This window comes from Toxoplasma gondii, chromosome VIIb (genome assembly GCF_000006565.2).
Source record: "Toxoplasma gondii ME49 chromosome VIIb, whole genome shotgun sequence".
NCBI lineage: Eukaryota > Apicomplexa > Conoidasida > Eucoccidiorida > Sarcocystidae > Toxoplasma > Toxoplasma gondii.
Window position 1 is genome coordinate 178,540 of NC_031475.1, and position 24,541 is coordinate 203,080.

Here is a 24,541-nt window from a genome sequence, read left to right on the forward strand (position 1 = left end):
GTTCGCACACAGAATCGGATGTGCACGAAGACTTTGAAATAAATAGTTTTTCAGCAGCTGGTTTTCCTTTGATTTCATCCATTCAAGCAGAACTTAGACCCGCCGGATTTCAGGAGATGGCAGCGTGCGATGTTATCGAACTGATTAGACAATGTTACACATTTAATCACCAGTTTCGATGTTGCTGTTTTGCGGAGATGCAGGTGCACTGAAGTTCCATCATGTTGGTTGTGACTTGAACAGCTTACAGTTATGCTTACTACCCTTTTCACCCGTCGGAGGAAGGCAGAGAGAAGCAAAGACACTAGTTTCATTTCAGATTATTTCCATAACCCGGCAGTAAGGTAGCAGCAAGCCACTGCGGAAATGAAAACATGGTGCTGTCCCCTTTAGTGTTCCTCACCAGCTGGATGACTACTTGTAAGACTACAAAGTTTTGAACTCGAGACTTTTCAGGAAACTAGGCGACGGGTGCCACTCTGGAGGGCCTATGCTCCTGCACATTTAGGTACCCAGTGTGGTTTTATAATGGCGCTACGCCAAAACCTAAAGCTCATGTGCTTGCTTGTCCGCGGGCGCAGCCCGTCTGCATGTCATTATCGCGAGCAGAAGTCCAGATGTCGCACCTTTTTTGGACAAGCATAGATTAGTATGTCATTCTAGTTGTGTCGCGTTCTTTTTCCTACAAAACATCCTGGGTTTCCGCTGGGCGGTCTAATGCATAGATGAACACACGAAACACTACTGTGCGTTTGGTTCCTGAAATAAGGAGAGTTTTGGCTGTGCAATCCGCAGTTCACCATGAACTCTGCCGTTTCTTTGTGAATCAGAAACGAACAGAAACTACTCCGATTCGCAAGCATGGAATGTGCACAACCGCCACTGCATGCACATTTTCAGCATGTCGGTGGGTGACTCTGGAGTTCGACCTCAACGCTGTTTTTCTCTTCTCTCGTGTGATGTCAGCCAGCAGAATTTTGCAGTGAATTTTTTTCACCAAATTCCAGTTCGCTAAATCCATTAATAAAAAGTTGTACAGCTACGTCTTGGGTTCTCGTTTTGCATTTCTGGATTCGCAGTGAAATACATTCCTCGCATGCGTCCACGAAACCAGATTTGCCAGCCCGCGCATTTTTCCCGTTTTCTAGCGTTATGCTCTGCATAGTGAATTTCATCAGTCTGGTGCGAATACGAAGTTTTTCTGCTTTTCGTATAGACTCCCTGCACCTCCGTTTTCTGTCCATCCATTCTGATATATCTTCACCCCTTGTGAAAACAGCGAAGCTTTGGGTCATTGGCTGGTTATTGATTGATAGAACAGGGAAACGTGTCTCTCTTTGAAAAAACGTTTTGTCCCATCGAGATGTTCCCTACTACTGTGTGAAGCTGTGTCTATTCCAGGACCACTGATACCGAGTCTTTACCGTCTGTCACTGTCACCGTCGACAGACGTGAGAAGGCAGTAGGGCCGCGTATTATCCTGATGCCTTGAAGGAAATTTTGTATTTCAGTGCGTCTTGTTTGAGATATTCTCGACATATTTTTCCTTATTTCCCGCACTTTATTCCACAGTGGCAGCTCTGTCTCCTCTCTTTTTCTCGAGCAATCTGCACTCCACTGAATTGGCGCATTCGGAAATGCACCCACAAACATCTGTAGATTGAACAGAATCGGGGCTGGACCTTCCTCGAAGTCTACGCAGATGACTTCTTCCATTTGACAGGCTGACCATTATTTCTTGTTTCATCCTTAGCGTATCAAGGGCGCATGCAAAGGGCAGTGCATGCTGTTGAGTACAGGAAAGGAAGAGGCGAATCTTATTTCCGTTTTGCCTGGTTCCTGCTCAGGGGCACAGTGTAGCGGGTTTCATCTGTGTGACGCGGAGAGGCGATGCTTTCGGAATGGACCTAAGGTCCGTCTTGTCCTCTCTCCTTTACTTTCAGCAGGCAGTTAGGCAGGGGTATCGAAGGAACAGATGGTTCGCCACAGAGCTCGTAGGGCAAGTTGGCCTCTTACACAAGCGAGATCATGTTATGTGCCGCCAGGCAAGTATTTTTGTGGCTTCCGTTCACCAAACTAAACGGGGAAGTGAGTGTATGTGGAGAATTGTTTCCGGTCGCGTCCTATGGGGACGCGCGATTTCGGCAACGCATGCAGCGATCGCTCCTTCTTTGCCGAGAGCCTCTACTCTCGGGAACAGGTTCTTCAGAGTTCGAGCGTTTTCATTGGGCGGAACACATGAATCTCAGACAAAGAAGAAGACACAAACTGACACGCAGGCTCGCGGGGAAGGGCGAGAGCGAGAGCAGCGCGGAGATAGAGACGGCGAAGTAGCTGGTATACCGTTGTCGGAACTGAGTTTCCGTTTCTGTCGGTCTTCTAAACCTGGTGGGCAGAGTGCTAATAAAAGCGAAACAAAGGCTGTCCTAACAGTGTCAATGCAGTCGCTGAAAAAGTACACCAGTTCTGACGTAGTACAAAAAATACAAGAGGAATTCGGACAGTGGATAAATAAGAAAGGAGAACTGGTGCTCTCTAGTGAACGACACTCGTCACAAGCTGGTAATAAAAAAGAATGCCTGAGCCGCCTAGCTGAAATGCTCCAACAGCTGCGCGATCGGCCGGAGATTACGGGAGGGAAGAGTCCTCGTGAATTTCAAAGCGAGGAGTCCCAACTCAAATATAAAGCCCGTCTTATCGCCGGCAAGAGGAAAAACCAATACAACAGACAATGCCATACCGTAAACAGGCGCGACTGGTAAATAAAAAACGCTGCTGACGCCTGTCAGCGGCTTTGGCATTTTCGTGTTACTGTGTTTCGAGCAGCAGAGCGCGGACTGTGCCCATTTCATGTTTAGCCATACGCTTTTGTAGTTGTATGTAAATACTTTCGTATCGATTGAACAAAAGAAGGTGCGTGCCCTTATTCTTCAGTGACTGACGCAGAGTGGAACACTTTTGAGCAGTTTGTTTCAAATCAAGTCTCCTTTCTTCTTTTCAAAACGTCATTTGTGTGGAAGCCTGTAATGGAAAAATGATGAAAGCCCCAATGTCTGGCCAATTCATCTGGCGTTCAAACGGCTCTCTCCGCGATGAATTGCACGCTGGATTGCGAACTGCACGACAGCGACTGATTGCCGGCGAATTCGCCTGTAACTCCGAACGCCGCAGCCTTTCCCGCTATGACAATACGAAGGAGAGGCTGGTGGAAAACAACGAGTAAAAACTATTCGGTCAGTTTTAACAATGCCGCCAGTCGTGACGACACGCTTCTTGCGTATCCCGGCCACTATTTTGGATACTGTGAGGGTTAGTGGGGCTGGACTTTTGTGATCATTCACAGTGCCACCGACCTACGGCACGCCGCTGTGAAAACTTGATCATTCACGGCCAGGGCACCGAAAGTCTTTGAGGTGTACTGCGTTTTGCTGACGCATAATATGTACCCGCTACGATCGGGGTATTTGAACCTTTTCCGTAGGAACTAACAAGTACACCAGGACACTGTTGCACTTGATTCCCGATATTCTCAGTGCAAAAGCATAAGCAAATAAAGAATGATATCCAATCATTACGAAGCAACGTGCATTTTTGCGAGAAAGGGACTACAACGGATTGGTGAAAACATGGAATCTCTTCAGAACCCGCGGACTCCCGATGTGTGATTTCGACTTTCTGTACACTTTCGTCTGACTTCTGTATTGACTTATGAACTGAGGGAATCACATCATTCAGCAACGCAAAAATAATAGGTTAACTGTGCAGAAACATCTCCTGCATGAAGAGCGAAACGACGAGAGCTTCATTGGGTCAATATGTCCCACGAAGGGAATCCAACATGAGGGTGGTGAACAGAAAGCATTACGCGGCAGAAGGTCCGAATTGATAGATCCAGAACTTCTGGTACCAAGTCTTTATATGGTTTCGTAAGTACTCTTGGAAAGATGAAAAATCCAGGGAATTTGAGATCTATTCAGTAGGTTCGCCCACGTAGAAAAGACCACGGTGTGCAAACATTTGTTTTTGCGATCTGGCCCCGATTTTCGTCGACCCAGTTACATGGTTCTGTGAAACCTTGGACCATTATCTCAGCGTATGCCCCGACATCTGTGGAAAAGTCTAAACAGATCCGCGTTTCCCTTTCATAAGCCGAGCAGTCTAACAGCGCTGAGTCGGTCCACTATGCCCCATGCATCAATAAGCCACTGACACCCATGTCGTCGTCTGTTCTTTTGTTTCTGAAGCGTAATTCTTGCCCTCGGATCCGTTCGACAAAGCACAATGTCAGGACGAGTTGTTACAGACGAGGTCATCGCAAAACATGAAGTATGAAGCTGCCGTTATGCGCCCACAATTTCTGTGGTCCTTTTTTCACGAACTGAAATAGCGGCACTCGCATGCGTTGCGGGAAACAAAGTTGGCTGAAAACACACCAGCGAATGTACCAGGGTACCAAAAATTTCCGTACTAGCTGGGAATGATGAATAGCCACAACAAAATCGATCACAAGAGCACCACTCCGTAAACACCGCATAGCACAGCGCCCAACTGACTTCTCACTGTGGTACAAAATTTCTGTAAGCGCTTTTAAGCAAGTTGATTACATCCGTATCAAGAGCCAGATGCGGATCTGTGTACCCTACGTTGCTGCCATGTCAACACACTTTTTCCAAGAAGATACGCCAACACGAAGAAGGTTTCGCAGCGTTGTCATCCCTCTTTTTCTCTCGCTCCTTCTACGCATGTGCTGCAGAAGAGACTCCGACGATGTGAGGCCACTGCACAGCTGGAAAGAGCGGCAGTTCGGAAAGCTGAAGCAGCTGTAAGCGTTTGAGTGAGAAAACATGGGGAAGCGACAACACAAGCAGCTCATCATCCGATCAAACATTATTCATTTGTTACATAAAGGAGATACGGAGTGAACGGTCCTGCTGAAAAGCACACGTCAGGGACCTCGAACCACCATTCACTGAATGGAAACTTTTGAGGCATACAAACTTCTGTTCGTGAAACGGGATCATTGCTCGCGGATGATCCCCGGAAGCCTAATGCTCAAGAACAGCTGTTTCTCAAAATGAGTACATCATCGCGGAGTACAACGAGTCGCCTGGAAAGAAACCGTTCCCGTTTACCTCTAGGCCCACAACTTCACCCTTGTGTTTCTGTCAAACTGTTCGTTCAGGCAGAAGATGCCGCAGAGAGGGCGAGACAAGTGAAGCAGGATATTCAGGAGATGATACGGATGAAAGAGAGAGAGTTCCGGAAACAGTGTACAGTAATGTGAACGATTCATATGCATGAAGTGATTCTGACTCTGTCTTTTTCGTCAGCGACGTTCTGATTGCATATCTTGACTCACGGCAATATCTGCAAATTTGGCATCTTGTTTATGTGCCGCCTTTATAGTAGAAACCTTGCGTTCCGGCTTCAGCAGTTCAGTGTGGCAGTGGTGTACAACCATCATGAGGAAATTGGTCGCCTGCGCCTCATAACGGGTGTCTTGCTCCGACATGTGCTACCACAGTGCCATATGGAGCAGCAGCAGCGATGCGATCTATAAGCATGCTAGACGTTCTGTTACACCTTGTGGAATGGAATTCCTAGGATTTTTGGAAGTGCATATACCACGAGGTGGACTATTGGTGTAGTTAAGCGTGAACAGGCGGCATCATGTCTACACAACTTGTTCCCCAACGACGATTCCTCAAGGGTCTGCCGCCAGGAAGATATGCTTTCCCCGCATCCTCACTGACCCCCCAAAATAATCACTGCTTCAGAAGGGTTCCTTCTAGAGGCTCCTCCACGTACATCTTATTGGGCGAGTGCTGCCATCAAACACGAGGGCGCAAATATTTCCGTATTGCCGACACGGTCCTGCTGGACGGTTGCCAATAAACCTTGCTGTGCATCTTCAAAACAAATAAATGAGCTTGAGTTTCGTCTAGTGACTAGTATTCGAATAACCCGCGTCGAAGAAGAATTTCCACCAGGCTGCTTAACTCTTCAGAGACATTTTGAAGGCGCTACAGAGTTTCAGGCATCTGCGCTCACATTGACGGGACTGCTCTCAGTGTCATTGTTACCATCCATCGCTCGCACTTGCTTTAAATAGGACTTATGCACGAACGGAAGACTCGGAAAAACCAGAACGCGTGTCAAAAGAGGTACCGGCTTGCCATTTTGTTCGCCTATCCGTACCGACGGGAGGAATCACACCTGAAATTCGATAAGCATATCGTACTAGAACAGCCTTTCCTAGCCGGTTTCCATCGTAATTGGCCGTGATAATATTCAACACATGATGGTCTAGTAGGTTCTGTTCGATGACTGATTCTCTAAATCCCGCACATCTGACACTTTCCCCTCACGAGTCATTCGAACACGGCAAAGATGGTAACGTGAGAAAGTTTGCCTCCAATAGTGGCATGAGATAGGTCTTTTTATCTGAGAATCCTGTTTGCTCCATCGTACCGAAGCTGCTGCCCTGTGTGGAAACATGATGTCGCTTTTCGCGACTACCCGTTGAAGAGTCAAATATGGAGGTCGTCCGATGCCGTGCATCTACCCCCCAATTTAACGCGGAGAGTCAGGTCGTCGGGACTCTCTCCTTGCCGGAGGAGAGACCTCTTTCCGTGGTACGTCTGCCGTTCGCAGGCCACCACCCTGCAAACCGCGTTCCCGAGCGGCAGTCCAGCACTATTGCGGGTTACAGCCACTTTGGAGCAGAGGACGATGACAGAGCGGTGATGATGCTGTGCTGCTGGCTACGCTCTTACAATAAAATGGAAAGAACACGCAGGAAAAGGCACGACGAGTTGGAACAGAAACGTTCCTCCACGAGACTGCGTGCAGTGTGTACGTCTCCTGCATGCAAATCTACCCCCTCAGGCGGAGCGCGGGCTTGTCGTTCTACCGTGCCGCTCAGGAAGCGGAAAAGCGGCAAGCAAACTTGCAGCGCAGAGTTCGTAATTTTTCTTGCCAGCTCGCTCTTTTCAACTTATTCGTTCACAAACGCTTCGTGTGCATCTTGTAGCCACTCGTTGATGTAGACTGTCAGCCTCTTCCCCCTGGCGAGACAGAGACACTTTCGTTCATCCTGGTAGCCGTCAGCGTGAAAGCTGAGAGGGAGAATTGCACGAGCAAGTAGATGGAGACACTCTTTTTTAACGTCATCTCTTTCTGTTTGGTACCTGTTTCACAAATCTTCTTCTGCTCCATTGATGCCTGCTCCGTAGCTGCAAGTGTGCGACGCTTTTCTCGGTAACCTTTTGCAGCTTGCATCTACCCGCCTTTCACGGACAGCGTTCACCTCCCGATGCTTTTGTGTGTTGCCCGTATTTTATACATGCATGTGTGAATATGAACGGACGTGTCTCTATTTGCTTCCGTACGTTTCATGTTCCATCTCACGACTGGGCTGAATATCTCAATTGCCATGAGGAACTGGGTGGAAGTCACGAATCTCGGTTAGTGTACAAACTATTCGGGCGAGTGTCTCGTTACTTTTCTCCGTCTCGTCAGCTTGTGCGTCACTTGCGACAAGACTACGCCAAATCCTCGTTCCTGCGCTATATTTTTGATTCTCATCCGTCTGTCGTTTGCCCTTTTTCCAACTTCGGGGTCAAGATGCTCTGTTCCGTGTCTCTTGTTGTTTGTCCTATGCTGTATCAGTCCCTCTGTTTCTGCACATCTCTGCAGTAGCATCAGCCGATCTGCTCTTCGAAGGCCGGAGATTCCCACATAATTTCCCCTGAGTCAAAGGTTCACCCTTTCTTTTCGTCTCTGGAGGAGGCGTCTCCCACGGAGAGGCTTCGCAGCAGATAAAGACAGAAGGTGGAGTGTGAAAAGAGCATGTTCGAGTGTTGTTCTCTGGGTCCTCCACTTCAACTAGTAACTTTGATCCAGAATTTTCTCTGCGGAAGGCCCAATGTTTCCACTCTGTCCTCCAGAATGCAATGTGGCGCCTCTCCCGCTCGTGGGTGTTTGCACACCGGCGCGCCTCCACGGCATCCTGCGGACCACACTCGAGGCCTGCACGACTGGCAAGTCTTCTGTGCCTCATCAACCTCGCATGAATTTCCTCTTCTACGATTCTGAACAAGTAAGGGTACTCTGACGACAGAAGAAGCAATGCTTCTCTCTCTACACATAAATGTATACAGATATGAGCGTGTTCAGTTGGTTTCGAGCGTTGCGGTTGCCCTGTAGACCTTCAGGTACCTCTCTCTCGGTTTGTCTGTGTGTAAGAGTATTTGCAACGTGGCAAGCGATGTAAAATGTTTGATTCATACAGAGGTGTACGCAGAAGTGAAAACGCTAGTGACCAGGGTGGTCAGTCGTCTTCTTTGTCGTACCGTCCAGGTGTACGGACGGCATTTTCTTTTTACTGTGCGTACGAGACTGCCCTGAAGTGCAGACGGTTTCTGTCGCCAACGACCCAGCCAAAGGATGGAGCTTTCCGCCTCTGTCCTGCGTTGGCTCGCGCGGATGCACGAGCTCTTCTCTCCCGAGTGAGCGTGTGTCCTCTTCGTTTTCAGGTTATCGCGTCCCCCGGAGTCTTGTCTCCCTCTCGACGTTCCGTCGTCTCTCTTCCCTCGTCGAGAGGAGGAAGCGTGTGTCCGTCTCCCGCGCCCTTTTCCTCTGGAGCTTCTCCCTTCCCCTTCTCGCGTCTCGGCACTGCATCCGCCAGCGCTCCTGCGTCCTCCCCCGGTGGAGAGGCTCCGCTCAGCTTGTCAGGCTCAGCGTCCCCCGTCCCTGCCGATGATGGCGTCTTTCTGGCGCCAAGGCCAGGCGCGCCACCGAGTCCAGATGGTGCGGCTGGTGCTCCAGCTTCTGCGGCCGGTCCTTCCTCCCACGGTGTGGCCAGTGCTTCTTCCTCTCCAGACGCAGGTGGAGGGCGAGGAGAAGAAGGCAGTGAGACGGTCGGCGCCGCGCCGCCTCTCCTGCCTAGTAAGGAGGCCACGCTCACAGCTCTACGCCGGGCGCCTCCTGTAAAAAAGAAAACGCCTCCGGCTCCAGAACAGCTTCTCAACAAAGTGAGTGTCCACCTTCAAAAAAATGGATCCTTTCCACAGTTATATATATATATATATATATATATCAATGCGGGTGAATAGATGTAAGGTTTCGGTTCGTATCGAGTAACAGGGATCCCCTCGTGCTTGGCTGTCTCCTGCGCATGCACGTGAAACCTGTTGTGGTGATCATTGTTGGCTTGTGTTTCAGAAGGCGCCGTTTCGTATCTTCCCCCGCCGTCTAGGTAACTCTCTCTCATCTTCCCTACCTTCGCTGTGCAGGCGCACCCCTGTTTCTGCGCAGGTGACCCATCTTCGCCTTCCTTGCTGTATACGCTCGCGCCTCTCTTGGCTTTCAGGGTTTTCTTCGGCACGGCTGGATGCGCAAGCAATTAGCAGAGCGTCCAGCGGCGTACGCGTTGTGTTTCGACTGGCGAGAGGCCTTCGATCCCGCGGCGGCTCCAGCTCTGGCGTCGCCGGTGTCGCACCAAGTCGCTCACTCCAACTCTCACCAGGTCGAGGCGCCTAGCCACCCCAGCTCGACTGACGGAGCCTGTGGTGAGCCCTCGACGTCTGCGTCTCCAGCCAAGCCCTGCTGTCCTTGCTGTCCGTACACTCGCGAGCTTCTCGCAGACAGCCGGGCGGGTTGCTCGGGGGTCTCGGCGGACTCTTTCTTTTCTCAGGGCGGCACTCAGCGCTCGTCCGCTCTCGGGGTGTCTGAGGGCGGCGGAGAAGACCCCCAAAATGCCTGCCCGCCTTCCGCGCATGCGGGCCCCGCTGCAGAGACAGAAGCCACAGACGCAAGTCGAGACGTGTGTCTCCCAGGATCACCGCACTGCTGCCGAAACATCAATGCTGCGATCGGGATTTGCAGTGCACAGGCGGCATTGCAGGACCGCCCGGGCAGTGAGGACTTGACAAGGCGAAGCGGAGCACGGGGAAGTGAACACGGAGTGCAAGTAGCAGCGTTTCCAAAGTCTCCGCAAGGTCTCAGCGGGACAGAAGCAACAGAGGCCCTCTTTCCAGAGCCAGAATTGGATGCCCGCGAGATTGCCATCGCAAGAGCCGAGAGAGCCGCACTCGCCCTCATTGAACGCATTCGAGACCACGTACACAGAAAAAAGGTTGCACCCAAGATGGTAAGGCGAGAAAAGAGTCACCAACCCTGTAGTTTCTAATGAAATATAACATGGCTCCGGTAAACGGACGCCTTCTCTACCCAGGACGTTCACGTCGTAGGTTATCCTCTCCAGAAAAGAGCAATTCATAAAAAGATTTAGACCTCGCACCTAAGCGGCTTTTTATCCTCAGATGGTGTTGACGAGTGCTAGGTGACACGCCACCATACTTAATTGGATTAGTCTTCTTAACTGAGAAACAGAGATTTTCTTGGAAAAACGGCGTCAGAAGGGGACGGAGAGAAGACGCAGGGATGGGGGAAACAAGCAAAGTCGTTTGACACCGCGAAAGACCAAATCAAAGGCGAAAAGGTGACTAGGATTCACCGAGGGAGCTAAGTGACAGGGGGCACCGGGGGCTGCGGATTCGGGGAAGGAAGAGAGGACGAGAAAAGAAAATAGAGTGAAATCCGGAGAGGCCTCTGTACAAAAGCAGCAGAAAGAGGCGATTGCCTGTCGGAAGGAATGCCACAACCCGAGTGAAGAAGATGCACAGTGCCTTGGAATATAGACAAGCGTCTCAGAGGCGAGACATCAAGGTCCTTGCTCTGATTCTCACCTCGCTCATTCCCTTGTTCTTGCCGGCCTTCTCAGCCCGCGGTTCTTCTCTTGTCTCGTTTCTTCGGTTGTCTCGTTGCTGTGAGGACTCCGTTTCGAGGCCTCTCTGGACTGAATTCAACGTGTCTCTTCTCTCTTTCTCTTCTTTCTCTTCTGTTCGCCGAAGGATGTCAACGCATCGCATCGCTTCAAATTGGCGGCCAGCGAGGGTCGGTGTCTCGTTCTTCTTTTTTTTCCTCAGATCCTTTTTGTCATTCTGCCCTCGGGCTTGCCAGACCCGCAGAGCGCGGTGAGCTGTCTCCGGCGCCTGAATCCATCCGAGATCGCCGCCCTCTTCGTCACTTGCGGAATTGACGACATTCAGACCAAAATGGACCGTCTCGAACAGGTCCGATCCGCCGCTCTCTGTTTCCCCTCTCTCGCGTTCCCTATGCAAGCGTCTACGTCTGCACGTGCATGCCGAGAGAAATCAGCATGCAAACGTAAACAAGAGACCCGCGAAGGGAACTGATCTATGATACACATGCATATATATTCATATATGTCTAAATATGTCTAAGTGTGTATACGAGTATATACATACATATACATATGTACATGCTTGCATTTTAATGTACATGTGCATGCATGGTATGTATGTGCCTTCCAAGCGTATTTTTTGGAGACAGATATGGGATGTATGAGTGGTGTGGGCATTTTGTGTGAAACGTCGCTTGTGTGCTCACTTTACAGTAGTTACGTAGCTGTACAACAGAGGTGTCTCTCTTCAGTGACTTTTCCTACTGCAATCTGCTGGGTTCCTCCCTACTGAAAAGAGCCTAGCTTTTTGACATAGCTACATGCGCTTTTTTCTTTTTTGTAGGTGGCGTACGACTGCGCTGTGGAGCACTACGAGAATGAGTCACGTCGGTACAGAAAGCAGATTCATCATGCCCCTAAAAGCGCAGACCGTAATCAATCGAATGCTTGCCACGTGTATCATGTAAGTGCATTTCGTTTCACCTTTCTGTGTCTTTCTTTGTCTTTCGTGTGATGAAGTTTTTTTTCTTGTTCTTCATTGCGCCTCTCCCTGAATCATCCCTCTCTACTCCGAGCTTGTATCGGCGTTTCTCCTCTTGATCTTATCCGTTTTTGACGACCTCTCTTCCCCCTCGTCTCTCGTCGAAGCCGTCGGCTTCCCTCTCGATTCTGCTCCTCTCTGCCTTCTCTCGTCTCTCTTTTATCGCGGTACTTTTTCCGTGTCGTTTCCTCCATTTCGATCTCCTTCCCGATCACTCTCGCTCCGTCCTTGTCTTTCCGTCTCCTGCTCTCACCTCTGCATGTCTTCCCCTCTCGTTTCCCCTCGTGCTTCCCCTGTCTTTCGCTTTCTTTTCCGCTTCGATTTTTCCACGCTCTCTTTCTTCTGCATCGTCTTCTCTCTGCTTCCCTCGCTTTCTTCCCGTTTCTCTCCCCCTTTCTCGCAGGTTCGAAGCTTGGTGAAGGCGGGGTACATGTTGGAGTTTGCTGCTCAGCCGCACGGAGCGATGAAGTCGTTCATCGCCGCTTGGCAGTTGCTGACGACGGACAAGCAGATGGCGAGCGCCGTCGAGCGAATGTCTCTGTGCAATCTGCTCTCGGTGCGCATGTACCACATGTACTTTCAAGCGAACGAGCCTGCAAAGGCAGCGCACCACGCACGCGAGCACCGCGTTGTTCTGCGAGAAAATCCAGAAGAAGAAGAACTGTTCGGCTACCTCCTCCCTCAGTGGCTGGCGGAACTCCACGAACTCCTTGCCCACCTTCAGCAAGAGGCGCTTCTCGCGCAACACCGCCTGAGCCTGCAAGTCACGCAAACAACACCAAGAGGCCGTAGCAACCAGCCTACATCCCCTGCTTCTCCGCAGTCTTCTCTGCATTCTTCGTCCCCTCACTCGCATTCTATGGGGAGACGCCCAAACTCCGAGGCAGAGGTGTCGAGCGACTTGAAGCGTCAGACACTTGCATCCGCTCTCGGTTTCGGGCGCCACACCGGCCGCGACAGCGAAGGGGGTTTGAATTTCTTGGGAAACGGACTTCATTTCAACAAGTGGGGGTTGAGTCGCGACAGCACCAGCAGAGCCGCGCCGCTGTCTGCTGGACCTCGCAGAGATCAGGCAGCAGCTCCTGGGGAGTCGAGCCTCGCCTTTCCGCCTCCAGTCGGGCCTGACGAGCCCTGCGAACCGCTTCAGGGCGCCTGCAGTCCCACCGAAGGACCGACTGCTCTTTTGCCCGGATTGGACGACAGCCAAGTGTCTCTGTCCCAGATGGTCGCCCCTGTGGCGAGGGAGGAGCATGTAGCGTTGACTTCTTGGGGTCCCGGCCTTCTGTCGCTGACAACTGAAGCATGGGAGAACCCCGGCTTCCACTTCGAAGCCGCTGCTCGCTACCTCCAGGAGCTACGCGTGTGGGTCCGTCGCGCAAAGGTCCAAGTTCGTCCCCCCTCCATGAAGGGAGGCCTTGCTGTGCCTTCAGAGTGGATTGGACAACTCGACACTCTACAGGTGAGGCGACGGCGAGACAAGCAAGGGGGGGAGAGGAGAGGGAAACGGGGAGAGAGGGAGATGGTGAGGGGGAGGGGAAAAAAGGTTCGGTGAAAAACTTGTCGAGCATATGGAAGCGGAGCAGGTGGAGGTCCAATGGTGGAGAGAGAAAGAGGCAGAAAAGAAAAGAGGAAACGAAATCAAAAAGGGTCCATGCCGTGACGTACAAGTAAGAATATATGTACACTGTTTTTTCTTGGATCCTTGATCTCCCTGGATTTCTTCGGATTTCTTCCTGCTCCCTCAGCATGGGGTTGAGGCCTTCAGTTTGGTACCCCACTCGAGCCCAGGAGCTGCGGCGGCTCTGATGCGACAAGAGGTCATTCTTCGCTGGATTTTCTCGGTCAACGAACAGCAGGTGGCGATGCATGCAACTCGCCTTCTCTCCAAGGCTCACGCCATCTACAAGGTAAAGAGAAGGCGAAAAAAATTCAGTTCTGACCCTGAACGAATGCGATCCAATGTTTCTCCTCTGCAGCTGTCTTGAAAAACGAAATCGCTCGTCGCTTCTGACCCCACATTGCCGGATCCATCTTCTCAGATGAGGAAGAGCACAGGTGTATGCATAGATGTATATGTGTTTATATTTATATGCATATTTAACATGAGTATATATACATGTGCTTGTATATACATATGCATATATATGTATATATACATATATGCACTCCTGTATATGCATGCGTGTATTTCTAGTTTTGGCTGACACGCAGTTCTTTGTAGAGTCCATGGATTATCACATGATTGTTTGTTTCACTTGGTTTTGCTTTTAGCCTGTTTCCTTTTCTTGTCCGTCTGTAGTATCTCTTTTGTGCGTTTTCTGTGGTTGCTATAAATCTCGCACTCGTCGGGTGTCATTCCCCTTTCCTTGTCTGTTTCGATTTCGAAGTTCTTTTTCACCGGACCTTCAAGAGCTGCATCAGTAATCGAGCTCTCAGTGTATACTCCCCAGAAAGGAACTTTCTTCTGCTCGTTTCTCTCTCTGTTCCTCTCAGTGCATCGGGGGATCGAGGGGGTGCCCTGTCATCGCTTGCCAGCTGGCCGATGCGCTCTTCGACAGCCAGCGCATGCTGACCGCGCGCCAACTGTACGCGACCTTGGCACATGCGCTTTCTGCAAATCTCTTCAGTGGGGCTTCTCTCCTTTCCTCTTCCTTCTGCCCTTCCACGGCTGTGGTCGTCGGAGGAGGCAGCGGAAACAGGGGGAACAACCAAGACCGACAAGCACGCGACAGGGGTGACGAAAAGAAAGACTCATCGACCTACGCACACAGAGAGACAGCGCGACCACTGAGACAACAAGGAGACTGCGACGGATGGGGACAGAGAGACAGAGATGCGTTAAAGGAAGGAGAAGGAGGAGAGAGTGAAGCTGAGGAAGAAGAGATGGAACAGGCGATGAGGACAGCCTGGCCTGCGGGCAGCGAAGAGGTGTGGAAGGCGGCAGCAGAATTCGTGGAAGGCTCGGCGACCGACCATCAGCTCTGGACGATGAAAAACGCAGGGTCAGTATTTTCAAGGGAAGCAACGAGCGTATCTGAAAGGAGAGAGGAGTGGAGCATTACAGTGGGATTTAGGAAATAGTTTCAAGTTCTGCACGTCGAACCTAGAACTGAGCGAAGGTGACTTGGTTTTCTCCGGATGCGGTCGAAAGTCGTGTTGAAAAGCGAAGGAAACATTCGTGTTACAGAAAGCTAGCAAAGAAACAACAATACGAGAACGCTCTTCTAGCCAAGCACAGCAACATGGTAACTTTTAGTATATATATATATATATACATATATATATATATATATACATATTAATGGATGTGCTGCGTCCCTTTTCTATCGATCAACCGATTTTTCTAGGTGTTTAATCACCATGTTCGAGTGCGGGAAAGTATGTAGAGTTTTGTGCTTGTCTTGATTGGAGTTTGATAATCTCGCGTGCGGGGTAAGCTCAATATCCACACGAGTGAAAATCGATCACCTGTGTGCTTCACACGAAGAGCCACTCTTATACACGCTCCACGATCTGTGTGTCTAAGTCTGTGTCGACACTCCCACCCTCGTCCTCGACTGTATACTTGTCTCGTATCATCTGTGTCCCCGATTTCTGTATTTTCTCCCTCAGGTGGTGGCCTCTGCTGGTGTACGTCCTGGCGCGTTTGCTCCTGTCAATTTGTTCGCTTCTTTCGCTAGCTCCGCCGCCTTTTTTGTACGACCTGGCACATGTGAATCCTCTTTTCCACTGCATCGAAGCTCGACATGCACCCTCGTCTCTGTCTCAGTCGGTCGACTCGGTCCCGACGAGAAGTGTCTCGCCTCAGGACGATGTGTCGAGCAAGTCGAACTCGGCTATTCCCCTGTCTTCTCTCAACGCCAGTGCCGGAGGCCCGGACAAGGCCTCGCTCGCTTCGCCGTCTGTCGCCGGCCCTGCACCTCGCCCGGCATGGGAGGGCGAGGGCAGAGACAGGCGTCTCCCTGTAGATCGAGTTGGCGTCTCCGGACCGACACAGAAAGGGTCTGGGACTGTGGACTCGGAGAGCCACGCGTCGTTCGGACTAGATGAAGCTTGTGCAGGAAACGAGGACCTACGAACCTTTCCTCGGGGTGCTGGTGGAAGCCTTGAGAATGGCGATGAACCTGCGAGTGGAAGGAACGGTGTCGATAGAACTGAGGAGACAAGCGAGAAGCCGAGTATATGTGGGCCGCCTCGTCTTGCGCATGCAGAAGCAGACGAAAGACTGTCGGGCGACGCTCAGTGCTCCGGGAGGTCGTTGACAAGTCTCCAGGCCCTGGCGTCTCTGCCCTCTTTCCTCGACTTCGAAAACTATCGCATTGGGGTGCTCTCGGTGTTTGAGTTGATGAATTTGTTTGCGCTACGCGCAGCCCGCGACGACCCTCAGGGCGAGAGGCGGCGTCAACTGCGAGCATTTTTGCTCCTCGCGCTTCTCCCCAAACTGCAGCACTTGGTGGAGAGCAGGGAGGAATCACGGAGCTCGGAGATTCGAGATGGGGTAGGTCCGAATGGAGGCCACCCATGCGTCGCGCCCTCAGATCGAACACGAGAGGGAAGTAAGGAGAGAATCGTGGAGATCCACGAAGACTTCAGGGGAGGAGAAAGCGCGAGAAGCGAGAGATGCACGCTCACGGTTTCTCTCCCCGGGGTCGTGGGGTGGCTTGCCCTCCCGAGTGCCGACGCTCCCCACAGAGAGGCCGTGGCACTGTGGAGAGCTGGAGAGGGGAAGCAGAAGGTTCTGAGGGCCTCAGGCGAAAGGAAAGCGACCGCGAGGAGTGGCCTTCTAGGCGAGGAAGCGGGAAAGGCAGAAAGACACGAGCACAAGAAAAAGAGAAGGCCTCTTGTTCAGGGGCTCCTCTGTGTGATTCAAAGATTCGGCCTCGACTTGGAGGTCACCAGTCGGGGCGTCCTTGTCACCTCTCGAGGGCCGCTGCCGTGTCGCCTGCTCCCCCTTGTCCCTGAAGAAGAAACTGAGGAAGCTTGGCGACAAAACCTCTCACTCCAGCAAGGCGAAGGCGCCGACGCGGGTGCACATCGACACTCCCCGGGAGGGGCGAGGGACAAACTCCGGAGCTGGGGTTCTCCTCCGGCCTCTGTTTCGCTGGATGAAAGCGTTCGACACCCGTCAGCCGCGGAGAGGAGACCAGGAGTGGTCATCCCATCGGGCGGCCTTTGCTGTTTCCGTCTCGTGGTGTATCCATGTGATGCCAGATCTGCTTCTTTCTCCTCATCTGCCGTCTCGGCGCCGCTCCGAGTCCTGGGCCTCTCGTTCTCATGGCAACTCTGTCGCCTCGTCACTTTCGCGCTCTCCACTGTGCTTCCTCTGGACGCAGCATGTCCGCCTCCGAATCTGGAACCGTGGCAAATGAAACAAGTGAGGCTTCTCCTTCGAGAGTTGGAGAGGCGAGGAGAACGCGAAGAGGCCTCCAGCGCGCGACCTCAGGCTCTGCTGACCCCAGCAATCAATGCGGACAGCGCGGGCCAAAACGAGCTCTACGAAGATGTGTGTCTCCAAGGCCCTGCCGACGAGAGAAAAGAAGGAACAGAAACTCCTCTTTCATCCTCAGCTTCTTCTCTTCTCGACAGCCTCGCACATTTCCCTCGAGGCTGCTGGCCGGAGCCAGTGCGCCGAGCCCTGTTGCAGAAGAGGCTGAGTGTTCCGCCTCCGCCGATGCCGCCTTTCTCCACCGGGGAACAGGCCGCTCAAAACTCTCCTTTTTTGTTTCTCCCTGGCAAAAAAGTAAGTTCTTCTTTTCCAAGTTTACCAAAGGCACCCGTGAAACAGCCTTAGAATTATACATCTTATTGCAACTCATCCTGTATATTGACAACGTCGCCGTGTGCAAGTGCCTCTCCGTGAACTGTGTTTTGCGCTCGTCGACGCTTCTCAGTCGCCTGCATGTTCATTTCATTTCTCGCGGCTACTTAATCGTTTCCCTGTTTTCTTCTTTCGGTTGTTGAGTTGCTTTGCACTTGTATTTTCCCCCTCTTTTAAAAGCGTGTTCTTCGTCCGGTGTCTCTGCGGCCTTCTCGCGCCCACGCCTTTTTTCCCTCCCGCCCCTCTGCCCCCCCCCCTGATTCGCGTTTGCAGCTTCTGGAGGACTTCCACCCCGACCGTTTCTTCCGTGTCAGTTTGTGCAACCCGGCGTGTGCATGGAAGGACGAAGTCGTTCCTCTGCTTCTTCGAATAGCGGTACAGAAGCCCCAGGCGCTTCCGTCTCACTTAAGGCGGTGTCGCCTTGTCCTCTTTGCTTCTCACGAGGCAGTGGTGACGGAGCTAGTCTCCTCGGGCGAGCCTCAGGCGCTCAATGGGGGGGGGTCGGCGGAGACCAGATGCGAAGACAAAACTTCATTCCGAGGTCTCCCTTCTTCGACGTTTCTTGAGACAACTGGCTCCAGAGAGGCGCCAGGGCTCACTCGGTCTCTGTCGACGGATGCCTCCAAGAGAGAGAGTTTCACCGATACGCACGGGATGCCGTGGACGGAAGGGAGAGACGAGCGGGGCGGCGAGGAAGGACAGGCGAGAAGAGACGATCTGCACGAAAGGTTTCTCTCTGTGGAGCACAAGGCTCGACTCCATAGTCGAGAGGGCGAGCGCATGTTCAGTCTGGGGTGGCCAGAGCGTCCAAACAGCTCCTTTGAAAGCCTGGGAGGTCTCGCGGGACGCCGCGAATCCCTGGTTGACTTTGCCGCCTTCCTGGAAGAGAGGGACGGAGCGGGGGGAGGACAGAAACAGCGACCAGAAGAGGGGGCGAGGAGCCCAAAGTTCCGAATGATCTTCCCTGTCTCGGTGCCTGCGAATCGCCCAGTTCTCTCCCTCGATTTCGACGGTCTCCAGCGCGAGGAGGACCCGGAAACGCATGCAAAAATGGGAACGAGCGCGGGAGGAGACGGGCGTGCACCAGACGGCGGGTCTAGACAGTTTCGTTTGCATCGAGAGCCAGAGCGAGGGGGGACGACGAGTTCAAGCTCTTCACAGGCGTCCCCTGCTTCTCTCCCAGCGTTCTCGCCTGATGCCCGCGTCTCGGCGTCGGCCGAATCACAGACAGGAGGCTGTCTCAACTGTCTTGGCAGACTCGCAGACTGGTACAGATCGCTGGGGTACTTTTGCAGGCAAGCGCGAGAAGGCCAGGGGCTCGGAGGGGAGACACTTGTCCTCACTCGGGCGCCGACGAAATTCCTTTCTCGTCCACGTGCAGACGAAGGCCATAGCGGGGGCTCCAGAGGCCAGGGCTTCGCGACCGGGACAGAAGCGGCTGCCTTCTTATTCGAAAGCGACGTGCGACAACTGACAAACAGCGGAGACCCCAGCGACCCCTCTCGCTCGTCTGTCCGCCTCTTCACCTTTCGGCCAAGCAACCGGAAGGCCCAGAGCCGAGACCAGGCTCCTCAAGGCGAGAGACGGCGGAAGAACTGTCGTGGGAGATATGAAGAAGAAAGGGGAGAAAACGGAGAAAAGGGAGAAGCCGAAGAAAGGAATGGACAGAAAGAACAGATGGGACAAGAAGAAAAGGGAGACGAACAAGGGAAGGAGGGACACGAAGATCTGTTTGGAGAGAAGAGTCGCAGCGAGTGTTCGCCGCGACGATCGCGGGGATACGAAGTCTCAGAGAAGCGTGATAACGCAGACGATAGGACGGTGGAAAGCGAGGGTTTGTCTGCTGTCGCTTTCGACGGCTCGTTCCGAGACCCGAAACAGGCTACATCCGGTGGGGGCCTCGAGGCGAAGCATCGCGCAGAAGATTCTCTCTACTCGAGGTTGAACGCGAGACAAAAGCAGAAGGGAGAAGGACCGACCCCTGGCGCAACAACCATGCTCAGCGGAGAAGAAGAGATCGCCGTGCCTCTGCTCTTCAAAGCGAAGACCCCAGGAGCTGTCCAGATTCGCGTGCTCTTGGAGTTTCCCTCGCGTCCTCGGTTGCAGAACGGAGGCAGTGGAGACGACGAGAAGTGGCGAGAGGAAGACTTCTTGGATGTCGATCACCAGGAAGACTTCGTGACAGCGGCGGGAAGCATTCTTGTGCAGAAACCCCTGGAGGTGCAGCTGCAGCCGGCGCCGTTTGCAAGCACAGCGGGCGGGGAAGAGCAGTCATCCTCAAAGGCAGACCCTCGGTCTTGTCTGTCTCCTCCAGCGAATCGAGAGGCTCGGTTTGCGTCTGGAGTTGCCCCGCTGGCCTATCTACATGTCGCGAATCCTTCGAGCATCGCGCTGAGACTCGACGACGTAGCCATCGTGCCCTTGTCGGTCTGGCGGCCAGAAAAAACTGGGGAAACAGAGGCACTTGCGGGGAGAGGACACGAGTCACGAGGTGGCCAGCAGACACAGGGAAACACGGTAAATATTGCAGCGGCAGATGCGACTGGAGGCGGAACAGAAGCCGAGTGCGAAGAAGGATGCGCGAGTGTCGCTCAAAAGATCACACAAAGCCGGAACCGTGCAAAATGCAAGTGGAGCATGTGCTCAGAGTGCGGGGCCTTGCTTCCGTCCGGCGTCGCCCTGGAAAAGACAGACGGGGATGGAGACGAGAGGGGAGGGGAAAAAAAAGGAATCTTGGAGACTGAGGCGCTGGCACCGCCGCTCATTGGGTCTCTGGCGACGGTCGAGAGTCTGGAGGCGTGGAGTGCGGTCGTGGACCTAGAGGCCCTCCTCCGAAGGCGGGTGTCTCCAGAGACAATGGCACTTAAGGGGGACGCCGGAGATAGACATCCTGCGGACGCAGAGGCCTTGACTCCGGCCTCTTTGCAGGCGGCAAGCTGCGGTGATCCCGCTGTCGCGACCGAATATGCGGTGAGTTGCGTGAAGACAAAGGACAGTGACACGCGTGGACTGGAAAAAACCAAAAGACGTGTGCAACAGTGGATAGAGATGAATATACGGCATGTGCGAGGGTGGAGAGCGAGAAAGAAAATGCATGTCGGTGGACGATTAGAGAAACAATGAAGAGGCATGTGTGTGTTCCAAACGGAGGGAAAACGAGAGACGGGGAAACCGAATTGAAATGCACACAAAGAGCGAGCAGAAAGAGACTTCCCTCTCTCCAGAGGATGTTTTTTGTTACCAGTGCCCTTCGTAGTGCTTTAGAAGAATGTCTTCCAAGCGGCTTCTTTCGGTGGCTTTCGTTTACAACAAAGAGGGCCTGGAATTCTGGGGATGCGACTACAGAAGAAAAGGCTGCGTGAAAGAGACACTTGTGGCGGAACAGCAGACAACTGATCACCAGTTTTTTCCGCCAACTTGTTTGCTTTGTGCAGGTTCACATCAGGTTCCAGAGACATGCCGACGCACTCCCTTATCCCTTTAACGTCTTCAGCAGCTTGTTCGAGCCTCGCGAGCAACTGGTTAGTCACGGCGTGTCATCGGAAGTGGCTGTAAACGGCGGTCACAGGCAGGAGGAACAGGACAATAGAAGAGGGATATGAATTTTTGGGAAAACAGAGGACAGATACAGATTCAAAGGAGAAATATGAAAAAACGAGACATAGTAGGTACAAAAGAAGATTCTGAAATACTGAGGTCGGGAAACAGATCAAAAGGAAAAGCGAGAAGGCGGGAGATGGGGGAAAGTAGGAGTTATGTGGCGGAAAAGTGCAAAGATGAAGAGAACCGGGTTGACGGGTGTGCAAGTATCGATCTTCCCTGAGCGTGTGAGGTATCGCATCACGTCTTCAGGCCTTTCTTTTTGTCTGCCGAGGTGAAGAGAAAATTTTTTCCTCTCTCATGTTTCTTCTGTTTGAGAAACGTACGGACACGTCTCTGCACAACAAGATTCCACATGCGATCCAGGCCACGGGGCCCGTGTTATGTTCGTGGCGTTACTCAGAGCACGCGACGCACCAGCTGAAACGGTTTCGTCCTCGATTTTTCTCTTCTCCGTCTCTGCTTGTTTCTTCAGTTCCCTTTCTCTCTTCCGGCGCTACTTCCTGCATGCGTTGACCTCGCGCCTGTGGCCATCCGCGTGACACACACGTCCACTCCAACGGTTGGTGTTCCTTTCACGCTCCGGGCGACCATCACGAATAACACGGCGCGTCCTCAGGTAAAAAGATGTTGTTTTTTCTAGTCTCTGTGTCGTCCTGTGTTATTCCCCGTATGCCACACGACGAGGTCCATCTTCAACTGTCGGGAGGTTGTAAATGCCAGTGCCGACGCTCGATACTTCTTTTGTTATGTCAGCGTCTGGACCCCTTAATGTATGCGTCTTCCTCTGTTGTTCTCGCCGTCTCCTACACATCCACGTGGTTGCATGTTTGCGTTTTTTCGCTAAATGCGTCTGTCATTCACCTACCAAAAGACGTCAATTGAACGGACCCAACTGCCAGGCCCCAAGGATGATAGAAGTAAATGAGTACATAAATTAGACACTGTGCATCAACGCACAAATGTGCGAACGTCTCAAGCGTAAATGTTCATCTCTGTATGCATGTGTGAATATTTTCTCCTTTTCTCCCTACAGATATCTGTATATATAAATATATGCATATGCACGTGATGGTTGCCACATGTGGCTGTGTGTAGTTCAATGACGACTTCGCTTCTCGCCGTTAGTATGATCCCAAAGTACCGGGAGCCATGACATCTATACAGTATGACGTGGCATTAGACCATTGTCTTTCGCAGAATGGTGTGTTTTGTTGGCTTTTTTGTGTGCATGGCGTGAAGGAGACAACGGTGAAGTTGGTTTATCCGCCGGTAACGGCGTCAGTCGACGGGCGCTTTCAAGCAGAAGGAGACCTGGGCGGCGAAGGCTCCTCAGAGTTGTCAGCTCGGTGGAGTGGCCGGTCGGAATGTCCATATTTGATTAGCGGAGTGATGTGCACAGACCTTCTTCTTTCTCCGGAGAGTGACCGAGTCATTCAGTGGACGATGGTCGCGTGCAGGTAATAGTCGAGAGAGTTTGGGGTGGGTGATGGTAAGGGTTTAGGAAGCTCTTTGCATGCGTCTGTCACACAGCTCCGAGTGCATGCACAAATGCATTTTTGTAGGGACGATAGCTGCATCTGCAAAGATGCTGAAAGTGGGGTATGCCCTTAGCGCCGTTCTTTCTCGAAAACGTTTGTAGGTGGGCGCATCGTAAAAACGAACGGTGAGAATCTCGGCAATTGTAAAAGTCGTCAGGTTGTGCCGTTAAGCTACGGAATAAGAAACCGGGTGCAGGGGCTTTTGATATACATTCACCACTTGCGGAGTGGACGCTGAATTTCCAGAGCCAAAACAAACGGTCCTCTCATCCATACTGAATGCTGTTTTGCCTATAGGGCCGGCGCGTTTTCGGTACCGACCGTAATGGTGCGGTGTCACCGATATCTATCGGGTGAAGCTGCTACTCAGGTGACCACGTGTGAGGAAGAAACAACAGAGAATGCTGTGGCACAGGAACTAACTCGGGCTCTCAGAGAAGCGATTGAAGGCAGTCCGCAGGCGCCAGACTCTTTGCGGGGGGGCTCTGTCTTCATGTCCCATCTTACGAATGTCGTTGTCTTTCCCAATCCTCAGTGAGTTGGCTAGCGGTTCTGTCCCTTTAAGGTCCGACATAGGATGGGAATCAAAACGCGTACGAATCAGCGTTGTGTAACCCCACGGACGTGCATTTGATCCCGCTTTGTACTTAGCTAGCGCTTGAGGGGTTGGGTCGACCCAACAGAAACTAAGGCGCGCGACGTTTGAAAAGCCACCAAGAGCAGAAAGGATATAAATTTTCGTTTTGGTAGCTCGACAGAGCACAGTTGTGGCCGCTGCTGCAGAACGGGCACATTTTTAGACCTTCAGGAGTACAGAGGAAAGGGGTTGAGCGAGCACCCACGCCTGCGGTCGTAACTGCAGGACTGACAGCCTGCTGGCGCGCACTCTCCGAACAAAGAATACAACTGTCCCCACTGGTTGTCTTCGCCCCTCTCTTTCACGTGGAACGGCCAACCGTTTTACAGCGAACGGGGGTTCTTTGACCGAGCAATGAGCAACAGTTCAAGTTTTGAGGAACGCGGTCAGGGAACAGCGTCGCTGCGTGCAAAAGATCTAATCATTGCTCACTCAGGAGAGCACCAACTGTACTGCAAGCAGATATTGCCTTAAAATATCGTTCTCCATGCACATAAACAGGTACATGTGGAGTCGCCGGGAAACGGGCCGCATCCAGCCTTCCCATGGAACAACGATCGATTGCATTTGAGTTTCGACTAAATGGAAAAAAAGAGGCACGAGCCACACAGCGCAATAAGGGGGGCGAAGAGTCTTCGAAAACTTAACTCAATGGGGTCACACAGCTTTTCCATCCATTAGCAACTCACTGTTATGTGGGAGCATTAACAGTGTTGCTCGACAGCTGTTCTGAAATATATCAATCGCTAGAAAGGCTTTTTTTTGCTCTGATGTTTGGGACACGAAAAGGGAGCAGATAATCTTCATGCGATGTAGGATTCAACTGAAGGCATAGATGGTGAAGAAGCCGAACACTCTCTGTGGCCCGTTGTGAACGGAGTCAAAGCAACCATTCCTAAAGAGTGAAGCTGTAGCTATTAAGAGTTGGTTTGGCAAAAGCATTAAACCAATCCGGTAGTAAGGTATAATATAGTAGCTAAACCATCAATTCATTGTAGAATGCTCACAATTTTTAGTGAATTGGTTAGAGTAAGTAAGCCTGAATTTTTACCAAATGAATCAAGTACTCTCCAACTTATTTTTTTCTCTGTCAAGAGACCCATACACTGCCTGCTGCAAGTGTCTGTCTCTGAGG

The 24,541-nt window shown here is 52.0% G+C and overlaps 3 protein-coding genes across 3 annotated transcripts; all 3 read left to right on the forward strand.

The window, feature by feature from the left end:
- Positions 1-1,901: 1,901 nt before the first annotated feature.
- On the forward strand, positions 1,902-2,762 carry TGME49_264110 (hypothetical protein; the record flags this gene model as incomplete). The annotated part of the gene is made up of 1 exon (XM_002365460.2): positions 1,902-2,762. The coding sequence occupies one exon, from the start codon at positions 1,902-1,904 to the stop codon at positions 2,760-2,762; it is 861 nt and encodes a 286-aa protein (XP_002365501.2).
- A 3,774-nt stretch (positions 2,763-6,536) lies between these two features.
- TGME49_264100 (hypothetical protein) lies at positions 6,537-7,049 on the forward strand (the record flags this gene model as incomplete). The annotated part of the gene is made up of 1 exon (XM_002365459.1): positions 6,537-7,049. One exon carries the CDS (start codon positions 6,537-6,539, stop codon positions 7,047-7,049), a length of 513 nt encoding a protein of 170 aa, XP_002365500.1.
- An 878-nt stretch (positions 7,050-7,927) lies between these two features.
- On the forward strand, positions 7,928-23,307 carry TGME49_264090 (hypothetical protein; the record flags this gene model as incomplete). The annotated part of the gene is made up of 14 exons (XM_018781353.1): positions 7,928-8,101; positions 8,538-9,035; positions 9,374-10,153; positions 10,992-11,138; positions 11,613-11,732; positions 12,214-13,269; positions 13,556-13,717; positions 14,304-14,812; positions 15,423-17,550; positions 17,902-20,598; positions 21,063-21,149; positions 21,704-21,847; positions 22,471-22,688; positions 23,067-23,307. 14 exons carry the CDS (start codon positions 7,928-7,930, stop codon positions 23,305-23,307), a joined length of 8,961 nt encoding a protein of 2,986 aa, XP_018637188.1.
- Between the last annotated feature and the right edge of the window lie 1,234 nt (positions 23,308-24,541).